Source organism: Phalangium opilio, unplaced genomic scaffold, assembly GCF_054372755.1.
Source record: "Phalangium opilio isolate 3A_F unplaced genomic scaffold, DU_Popi_V2 ptg000003l_1, whole genome shotgun sequence".
NCBI classification, from domain to species: Eukaryota; Metazoa; Arthropoda; class Arachnida; order Opiliones; family Phalangiidae; genus Phalangium; species Phalangium opilio.
The window spans coordinates 6,243,467-6,254,487 of record NW_028324145.1 but is presented as its reverse complement, the minus strand read 5'-3'; the positions used below and the strand labels follow the sequence as shown (position 1 = coordinate 6,254,487).

General features: G+C 36.0%; 1 protein-coding gene across 4 annotated transcripts; it reads right to left on the bottom strand.

Moving 5' to 3' along the window:
- Window positions 1-723: 723 nt before the first annotated feature.
- On the bottom strand, window positions 724-9,588 carry LOC149717363 (uncharacterized). Of its 4 annotated transcripts, none has more exons than XM_089838601.1 (7): window positions 6,698-9,588; window positions 5,971-6,514; window positions 5,012-5,337; window positions 3,551-3,667; window positions 3,441-3,470; window positions 3,317-3,352; window positions 724-2,837 (listed from the first exon to the last, which is right to left on the bottom strand). In XM_089838601.1, the coding sequence occupies exons 1-7, from the start codon at window positions 6,741-6,743 to the stop codon at window positions 1,759-1,761; spliced, it is 2,178 nt and encodes a 725-aa protein (XP_089694727.1). In that variant the 5' UTR covers window positions 6,744-9,588; the 3' UTR covers window positions 724-1,758. The 4 variants fall into 4 exon arrangements, with proteins under 4 accessions (XP_089694727.1, XP_089694733.1, XP_089694738.1 ...); XM_089838607.1 differs by having other exon boundaries at window positions 5,980-6,514; XM_089838612.1 differs by having other exon boundaries at window positions 7,200-9,588.
- Window positions 9,589-11,021: the final 1,433 nt, after the last annotated feature.

Here is an 11,021-nt window from a genome sequence, read left to right as displayed (position 1 = left end):
TCTTGTTTATTTTAGTTTCTTTAAACAATATATTTGTGTACATATCACTTTGGTTGCGTAATACATGGAAATAAGCTTTGTTTTAGCTTTGTTTTTTAAATTGTTTTAAATGGTTTAATTTTTTGTTTTTTTTATTTCGTTTGACAAAAGAACTTTTCAGCTGCAATTTTCTTTACACAAAAAAATTAACTAAAACTAAAATTTAAAAAAAAAAATATATACTTTTAAGATAAGATCTTAGACTTAGAGAGGATGAAAAAAGAATACTATAAATTGTATTACCCCCGTTTAACTTTAATTAATTATAATTAATTACAGTTAATGAGGGCTAAAAATAAATTACCGTAGCTCAAAAAAAAATAAAGATCAAATAAAAATGTTAAAAATATAAATAGATCAAATTATTGTTTTCGATTATTCGCGACTAATTCTTAATAACCTCAATTGTTCGGCGTGGCATTAATTAACTAATTAATCAAATTAATTTTAATTTAAATACTAATTTTTATGTTTAAAACTAACTCCCCGAGATTAAATTTTTATTGTTTTAAATTCTTATTTTTTTTCCATTTTATTCTTAATATTTGCATTTGTTTTTTCTTTTGTTTATTTTTTTTTACATAAAATCACGAATGTTTTCATGATAGATTCGTGTTTCACCATCATTTTAAACATTTTAAATTCTTTTCATTTTTTAGCACATTTTGTTTTTGTTTATTTTAGTTACTTATTTACACAATATTGTCCCCTTGTTTTCTTTAAATATTTATAAATCAGCACCATTTAAAAATAGGCTTCCTGGGGTTATAGTTTAATCGAGAGCTATAGTTAACATTTTTTATAATTAAAATAATTAAACTGGGTTTCATTTAAAAATTTAAACCCAAAAATTAAATGTATTTACACTTTACAAAAATTAAAATAAAGTAAATTGAATAATTTGAAAAAAAAATAATAAATTGTGTTTGATGATTTTCAGTTTAGTAGAGTTCAAATTTCATCAAAATTCATGATTAAAAATACTTTTTTTAAAAAAAAACAACCCCCTTTCGCGTTGTTGGAAAAGTTTCGTACACTACTTTCTTTCAAATTACATAGCGTTTTGAATTACTCCGCAGTATCATTTCCAACAAATCACCGCGCACCACACCAATTAAATTTAAAACTAAATATATATATAATTATATTCTGAATATACATAGACTTTTATAAATTTATATATTGGGTATAAAAAGCGATACCTCCTAATTATATAGTCTTTTTTGTTTTGTTCTTGGGATATTTTTCTTATCTTTTTAAACAGTTCATAATACCTTTGAAGGGTGGGCCATATTTTGTATTTCTTTTGTAGAATAGTTTATATAAGGCCATTAATACTATATAATTGTTTTTTAAATAAATAATTGAAAAAAGAAAGATGGGCTACGGTATATAGTTCATCAGATTTCATTTAGTTCATTCTTAATTTTCTTTTTAAATTACTTTTTTTCTTATTAATATCTTTCTATTTATATAAAATTATAATTTTTTCTCGCCTCGCGCGCTAGTTCAAAGGTCACCCAAAAAGTACCAGTATCTTTATACCGTCAATATTTGAGAAGAAAAACTCAAAAATGTTTTTTGTTTGTTGGGGGTTTGTTTGGTAAATACAAGAATTTAAAATAAATAAACTGAGATAAAGGCCTATTTTGTTTGTATTTATATTTGTAGAACTTATTAGGGCAGATGGGCGCAAAAAACGATTTCAGTACGACGGCACTATAGACCGGGTGTACTCACCGATACTTGGACACCACCAGTTGGACTCGAAGCCGACGTATGCACGGAATAGATCGACGCGGCTCCACCGTAGTAATCATTACCACTCGACGTACCGGGGGTACTGGACTGATTACCGTTATTTCCGGTGGTACCAACTTCATTGTCCGTTGGTGAAGAACTAGGTTGCAAGGGCGAGAGCGACGGCGTAAATGCCGGTGAATTTCCTTGTCCACCGTAACCCGATTGAGAATTTCCCGAACTACCTAAGTCACCAGTGTAAGCCTGCATTAACTTCATATCCGCTTTGTTCTCGGACGCGGCAGCGGATATGATACTGTTGATCGAAAACGGGTGATTATGGGCGTTATAATGAGGGTCCGATTTCAAATGATGGTGCCCTAAACCTTGCAACATTCCAGCGTGTAATCCCAAGGACAAGGAGGAACCCAAAGAAGATTGGTGCCCGAGTTGATGACCGCCTAAATGTTGCTGGTAACTATGTTGTTGCTGTTGAGAATGGTTCAATTGCAACATTTGAGAACTTCCGCCGTTACCGTGTTGCATCGAGGAATGTTGGTTATGGTTATTGAGTAGATGTTGTTGAAGGTGTCCGTTATCCGTGCCGAGATTCCGGGAATGCTGTAAAGTGGATAACGGATCTAAATGATGGTTATGTCCTCCACTCAATGGCGACGGACAATCGGATTCCGATTTACAAGCCGCTAGACCGTTACCGCTGGACATGTGTTGGAGGTGATGTTGCTGTTGCTGCGAGTGCTGATGTTGTTGAAGGGATTGTTGAATCGGATGTTGGTTACCGTAGTGAGGATGGTGTAAACCTTGGGTCAGGTGGTGGTCTTGTTGCAACGTGTGATGAGCGAAGCTGTTCTGAAGAACGGATTGATTCAAGGCCGAGGAATGGTAGTGGCTACCGTACGGTTGCAGAGTCATGTCGTTACCGCCGGACATTAATTGATGATTGTGTTGGCTTTGATGTAAATGCGTTTGGTGCGGTAATCCACCAATCGGGGTTGATCGAGAGGAGTTCATTGACAAATGACCGTTGTTTTGATGCCCTAAAAGAAAAGGCAATGTCGATTAGGGTTAAAATTATCTTTGACACGTGGAAAATAAGCGACGACCTATTTTAAAATTAAAAGGGTAAGAGGACTGCGTGGGGGATGCGGCTTAGGAAGGGCTTCTCGCTTTTCCCTCAAAATGGCGGAGTATTTTAGGGAGCGGAAGGAAAACGTGCAATTGGCTAAGAGGTAAGTTGACGCTTATCCAGGGAGATTTTTCACCTATCTACCTTTAAGTATCAATAGGCCAAAAATAAATAACGCGTCCTACTCCTACATATTTTGAACTTCTTGGGTTTACAATAATGTTAATAGGCTAGTATAATACATTTCGACGCGGTATTACACATAGGATTTAACATAAATTTGAAATAAAATACCGCCTACAAGCAAAGAATACGTAAATATATCTATAAAACTATGAGGTAATTGTAATAAGATAATTTTAATTAATTTTGGGGTTAAAAACAAAATACCTTCGGGAGATGACGGAAGCGAATTTGGAAATTTGCCTAAAAAGTAAACAATGAAAAAAATAATAAAAAATATAGTTCAGGTACAGATTTTATATTTAAAAGCTAGCAATTGCGAAAATTATACCTTCAGGCGATTGTGAATTTGAACTTTGGCCTAAAAATATTTATAAATATTTAAATGTATTTCTAATTTCTACCATAAACTTAATTCCACGAATTAAAAAAAAAAAATACCTTCGCAAACTTCATTTTCTGCGTTAAGTAAAAACGATAAATAAGATTCAGGATTTCTTTCCGTTTCATTTTGAACTTCAAAATTCATGTTATTAAATCGTTTTATAAATCCGTCATCTGAATTGTGTTTAGAAAAAAAATAAAAAACAACCAAAATGTAAAAAAAAATAATTATAAAAAAATTTGTAAAAAAAAACTTATTAATAATTATAAAAAACTGCAAAAATCATAAATGAAAGAAAGCAAACAAAATTCACAACAAATTTGGGTAATTCACGGATTAAAGCAATGAATTCCTAGGCACGCGTGTGATATTAAGTCACCTAAGCTCAGTCTACGGGAAAAGAAAAGCATAAAGTCATTCTAGCAATGTTAAGTGTTTACGTAGCGATGGTTGGGTGATTGGCAAACAAGTCAAACTTAAGGGGTTTCGCAATTAAATCAACAAGCGGAAAAACTTAAACCAGGTAATAAATACACGCGCAATTTATACTTTGTTTCGGGACAAAAAGATAAACGCGTTAAAACTATGAATTCCGTCCACCAACTCAACTCAGACAATTAAGAAGTCAATTCTGCAACGTCATTTGATAGCTACAGCTGCCATTAGGGGAGTATGCTAATACTCTCATTAACTTATGGATTGAAACATTTTTTCCGATGTACACGTGTATTATTCGCAGGCAAGTGTTACCAGACTGAAAAGCTAATTCTGTTCGATTCAGTTCCAAATATGAGATACTTTCGCCTGAGCTCTAGGCAAGGGATCAACCCCCCCCCCTTGTATATCCCAAAACAGAAGGTTCCCAACCCCCTTACTACATCGAAAGGGTCTATTGCAACATAAGGCAACACAATTATGACGTCATAAATAGTCAATTTTATTGAAATATTTCTGATTTAAAAAATAATAAAAGCTTCATTTTCCATTTTCAAGTGTTCAAAACTACTAAAACCTTACTGTAATTGTAATTAAACGTTACTATCCAGGAAGAACTTGTACTATATGATGAGTTAAAGGCCGACTTCCAGTGAAATGGGTTCTAGCGAACAGAAAACCGAGTATCGAGACTAACAATGGAGCGACTCCGTGCCGATTTTCGAATCCCCGCTGGGGGTAAAAGTTGGAAGGGTTCTAGCTAACTGAAAGCCGCGCAATGTGTTTCTAGCGAAATAAAGAAACACAATATAAATCTGTCTTCTTTTATCTAGAACCACATTTCACGGCTTTCAGTTATATAGAACCCTTCTAACTTTCACCCCCAGCGGAGATTCAAAAATCGTCAAACACGGGGTCTCTCCACTGTTAGTCTAGACGCCTGGTTTTCAGTTCCCTTCGCTTGGACCCATTTCGTCGGACGTCGGCCTTTAAAGGCGGGAAACTTACAAATAACGTCAATTATCAGTATCACTGGCTCTGATTGAGAGTGGACGGACAATAATTGGAAATTGTGCTCTCACCGTGCTGGTTTTGTTGTTGAGTAGGTGAACCCATTCCGTTGCTACCATGATGAGCGCTGTTCTTGGAGCTTTTAGGTGACCTTTCCTTATGTCCATGGTGACCGTCACCTTTACCCGATTGTCGACTTGAATTGTCTTTCTTTTCGCACTTGAACCTTTTTTGTCGTCGCAAGTAACACCCGTTCTCGAACATGTTACCCGATTCTGGGTGTAAAGTCCAAAAGGAACCTTTGCCTGGCTTATCAGGAGTACGAGGAACTTTGACGAAACAATCGTTGAATGACAGACTATGACGAATTGAATTCTGCCATCTTTGTTGATTTTGTCTGTGTAGAAGTTAAACGAAAGAGAAAATAATTATTTTTCAGTAATTAGGCTTAAAATAAATAAATGAATGATAAATAAGAAATTAATTAGAGATTTTAAGAAACGTAGACAAAGTAAGCTACTGTTCGTTTATATATTAATTAGCTAGAGGCAATTTTTTAATTGGCTTTAGAGGCTTACCAATTAACGTTCTTTAATTAATTAATTAACAATTAATTAGATACGAATATACAATTAAATCATATACAATAACGCAACAGTTGTTATAGAAATTCGCATCTACTTATATTGAGGGTATAGATGAGTGTTTAGGATATTTTATTATGAATAAATTCAATATTTTATTGAACAATTACTATTTTAAGTATATGGTCGGTATAATGGCTGTATGTCTGAATAAACGAACTTAAAAACACTAGAGGAGATAAGCGCCGCCATTAGAACTTAAACATCTGATTATATCTCTAATCCTACAATGGCTAAACCAACTGTCTACGGAATTGTTTACGTACGACAAAACAAACATTAACGTAAGATAAACAATTAAAACAAGAGAAAGAAAGGTCATTCCATCGTAACATTCTTCAAGACAAATTTTTGCAAACGAGAAATATATATCAATAGTGCCTTACTGAACTTGCCTGTAATATGGGAACAAATCCATGATGAACTGGTAGATCTCGGAGAGTGTTAATTGCTTGGTTACACTATTCTGTATTGCCATCGTAATTAGGCTAATGTACGAATAAGGCGGTTTGGCGTGAGTGTAACTTCGACGGTAAGTCTTATCGGCTCGCGCCCGTTGTAAGGCCACGGCCGCCGCCGCCGCGTTCGAGCCATCGTTCGGGGAACCGACACCGGAAATGCCGTTGGAACCGAGCCCTTGATGTTGTCCAAAGTCCCGGGCGTGTAAATTGGAGATGCCGCAATTGGACGCGTTAATCCCGTTTAAGAGCGGGTTCGTACCGGCGGTGGTATGATGCAAGGTCGGGGACATACAAGAGGAAACGGCACCCGGTCCCATCATGGAGGAGGCGAAACCTTGTCCCGCCGTTCCTCCGTAGTTCATGCCGATCGAGGACGGGACGTACGCGGCCGTCGCACTGGCTAACGCCGCGGCTACGACCGGTTGCATACAAGACGAACTTCCGGTAATCGATTCGCAAGACGGATAACCTTTAGGGGTCAACATAAATATTATCTTCCGTTGGCCAGCGTTGATTTGTTTAATTAATCGTAGTTAACAACAACCAAAAAAATAACAATTAAATATTTAAAAGACACCCGCCGCTTGTTAATATCGACTCGGTAAATATAAACGGTTGGCGGCTGGAAGCAAACTTAGTTTATTTAGTTTACCGTCTTTCGGCGTCGAATTATCTTCACTTTCCTTCGTTGGGTCCATAGTTTGTCTATTTCTTCGCGCCGCGACAATATTTTCCTTTCTTTTTTTAATTTAAAGGCGACAGAACGAACAAGTGCACAGTGTTTGTCCTAAGCTGTCATAAGACAATATGAACAGCGGTGATCCCGGGGTGGCTTTTTTATTTGATTTTCGAGATTAGTGGGGGTATTTTTTTTTTCTTTAAATTTTGATAAATAATAAACCCCCGATGAACTGATATAAACCACGAGGCTAGCAGCCGGAACGCTCAATTGAAATGGATGGTTCGTGGGAGGGCCGCGGAGCCTGGTCCACGTGCAAAAACTCGCGGAATTTTTACTATACTTCTCAACAAAAGGGCGGGAACGTACGAATCATTGTATCGTTTTGGTCGCGGGGGTCAAAAGGTCAAAGATAACGAGATTCTATAGCGATATCTATATTTGTTAAGATGTTTGAGTTTCGGTAAATAAATACCTCGAATTTTGAAAGACTTTTCCAAATGCTTCCAGATAGCAGTGATTTTCCAATCCACTTGCGAAAATGGGTTTTTCCAAGTTTTTTTCTTTTGCAGTAATTCAATGTTCAGATTCGAAATAACATCACGAGAATTCCACGAACAAATTAGAACCGGAAAAATTTTCGTTTCAATTCGATTTTCTATTTTTAGCGATAATTCTTTTTTCGTCTAATATATTTTTTACCGAAGCTGGTTAAGGGTTTGTCGAATTTTTTAAACCTTTGCAAACGAAAGTTATTGGATTGAGCCTGTTTGGCTGGGTGGGGGGTGGATGGGTGTCGTGTTTCCTTTTCTCTAATTGTCCACAAACGATGGTCGCGTAAAGGTTTCAAAAATTTGTACCGATGACTGCACGGCGCGGTGTTGTTATTTGGTCAACAGCTCTGGGTGAATATTTGACCGAAACTTAAGGCTGGTCAGGGTGAAATGGGTTACTTTTGGTAAACAATGTTAAAGCGAAGCGTTTTGGGTTCCAGTTTGGGGTGTTCTGAGGGGGTGTTACCAAAATCTTTAAGGGGTTGACGAAGGGTCTGCGGGGGTTCGAACCGGGGGGATACTGGGGGGAAGGGGGGCCGAAACAAAGCCTTTTGGTTGTGTAGTGTCCTTCTCTTTGCCGCGTGTCAACAAAATTGCTCGTCGTGGAAGAGGAAAGGCCTCTTTTAACTCCAGACTATTCCAGGGGTAAACAATTGGAAGGTTTTTTATCTATTTGCTGGCCGTGTGTGTGCTCGACTCGGCCGTCTGTGTGTGTCCACGGTAAACTAAAACCGCCAAAGAACCTCGCTCGAAAGGTACGACTAACTACTAATGCACTCGCAGTTGGTCCGAGATGGAAACGCCACGTATACCGTGATTGTCCGCGGCTCACCAATTAACCCTTTCGCCTTGTTTTTAAGTTAAAAATTGTCCGGAGGATCGGTCCCTTTCGGATAAGTTTCGACTCCAGTCCTCGGGATAAAAATCTCTTACTCCTAGGTATATTTTTTTAGGATAAAAATTTCGCTAAGCCTCGGTTTCGAGGACCGAGGGGATTCTGTTCGCGGGCTCTGCCGAAAGGGTCGGCCCGAGTTACCGGGAGGACGCCTGTCCGTTTTCCGTCGAGGGGGGTTTCGCCCGTACTTTCGGTTAAGAACCCCGGCTTCTACGAGAGGAGACTTCAAGTGTATGCCAGACTCTGGCTAAAGTAAATATCCGATTTTTAGCCAGTTTACCCCTCCCAATATAGAAAGCGGCCGTTCCGTTTATAGGGGAACCTTTCATATATATAAAGCTCGGTATATTATATCCAGGAAGCAGGGGGATACACGGGGGGATGCCTAGGGGTCGATAGAAAATCGGAGGCTCTGGAAAACCAGTGGGCTGGCATAGAAAATAAGGGTTGGATCTTTCTAACTGCATGCCGAGGTTACGTTCCCTGCTACGTCCAACCGAGGATTTCAAGGGATTCTAAAGTCGCGTCCAGGAGGGGGGCGAGTAACCGAGGGGGAGAAACGGTAAACCACGCCCATTGGGAACGTCAGTACGGCCCCTTTACCAGTCGTAGTTAAGCCGGAATGTTTCCTTTTCACGGTAACCATGGCAACACCCAGCTCCATTAGGATGTTAGGAGAAGATTGCGTAGAGAGAGAGAACCTGCAGGGAAAGTTTCGTTTTCCTCCGATTCTATCAAGGAATAAGTTTAATATAACGGAGGTACAAAACTGGTATATATGACGTCACCCTACTTTATCCAATGGTGAAGGACGTTTTCACCTCCTCCATTACTACCTATACCTACAATAACTTTCTCTCTATTTTTCGTCTCCCCTCGTTTGCCCTCCCTGTTTTGTAATTTTCTCTCATCGTTCGTTTAGCCTTAAGTTTTTATTATAGAGTCGTTATTTCTGTAATACGTTTTATATACGTGTAGTATAAATATATATTGTATTTATCAAAAATGTTCAGCGTATCGCAAAACACACGCGTGTTCTAAAGAACACGAGTTTAATATGGTCACAAAAATGCCGCCTAAAACAATACAGTTCAAACCTGTTATGATTTAACTTATTATGATTTTAGAAATACTTAATTTGTTGCACCAATTAAAATCTTTCAAAGTGTCCTATAAATTCACACTTTGAAGATGCACTTGACACTTTAGATGTCCTATAGATTAGCTTAAAAAATTTCCCAAAAAACGACATCGTGGAAAAACCACTGAAAGAATGCATTGTCACGCTCCATTATTTACTTAAAAATTGAAAGTTCAAACTTCGAAGGTTGCATTTCTTATTTGCGAAAAACTTTGCTCTTTAGACCCTCAAGGTCACTCAAGGTCGAAACCTCTCTAGACCCTGGTGGCGGATGCGAGTTTAAGAACCTTGGTCGAAACCCATGAGAACTAGATTGTCGCCGAAACTTACCAGTTCCAATTTATTTCTGGTCGTACTAATGTGTTTATTAATTTTTCTTTAACTTAATTTGATGTTAATTTAATGTTAATTTAACTTATTAATTTACTTTAACATTTCTTTAATTTATTAATCTGCTTTAAATGTTAATTTAATTTATTCATTTTCTTTATTTAATTTTTTAATGTTCTTTATGTCATATTTTTAAATGTTTTTTTATTTAATATTATTGACTTTTTGGTTAAATATTTTTAATGTGGTTATTTATTTATTCAATTTATTTTATTTAGTTGGTTTAATATAATTTAATGTTTATTGTTTAATAATATCTAATTTATTTAATATTTATTTCTGTATTTTTATTTTATATTAGTTAATTCTATTTTACATGAATTTTATTTAATATAAATTTATTCATTATTATTTTATTTCCAATAAATTAATTATATTAATTTATATTATAATTTATTAACATATACTTAAATATAATTAAAACGGTGCACTACTCAACTATACATTATTTATTAAACTAATTAAAAAAATTAACACTAAATATTACAACATTAAAATAAAACAACGCAACATTTATATTAATCCTTAAACTCTAAATCTATACACAATCTCTATCCCTTACAAATTTAAAAATAATAAAATAAAACAAGATGTGCCCGGCTGGGCACAGAATACTTTTGCACGGCAACTGTCGAATTACTATTATTACTATCAAAAAATGGCCCAGGGATGGACTCATAATAGCAGAAATACAATAGTAGCCACAGCGTACCGAACTTAAAAGGCGTATAGAAAATTTACGTGAATAGCCGTAACTATGCTAAAACGATTACCCGTAATTCTAACGTCAATTTATTTACTTCAATTATTATTCTAATAATGAAACACAATAATAGAAGTGAGTGAGTAGCCCCTCGTTGCGAATTCTTTAACAGCGCAATCATTCAATAAATTTACTTAAGTTATAATTTTCAAACTTTTTCCTTATTATCTTAAGATGAATTTCGTCCCGAAACATCTTTAATTAAAATAATACGTAAAAAAAAAATTATTTCGTGTGGAATCGAACTTGCGACCCATGGTTCTGCCGTGCAAAACTCAATATCTCTAACCGATATACCACACGCCCAGTATTCAAGCCTCGCCAACATTATTAATACACGCCTGAGCGCGCTCCCCCGATAATTTTTTCAGTACCTTTTAATTCGCCGAATGCCTAAGTGTTTTTATCTCATTTTAATAACAGGAATGTTAAAACAGAACAATAATTTTTTACTTAAGTCAAACAAAACTGATTCAGATTATTTTAAAACTTTTAAAAACTAGTAATAATTCAGTGCCACATTAAAACAATAATATTCCTATTTTTAAAATGTG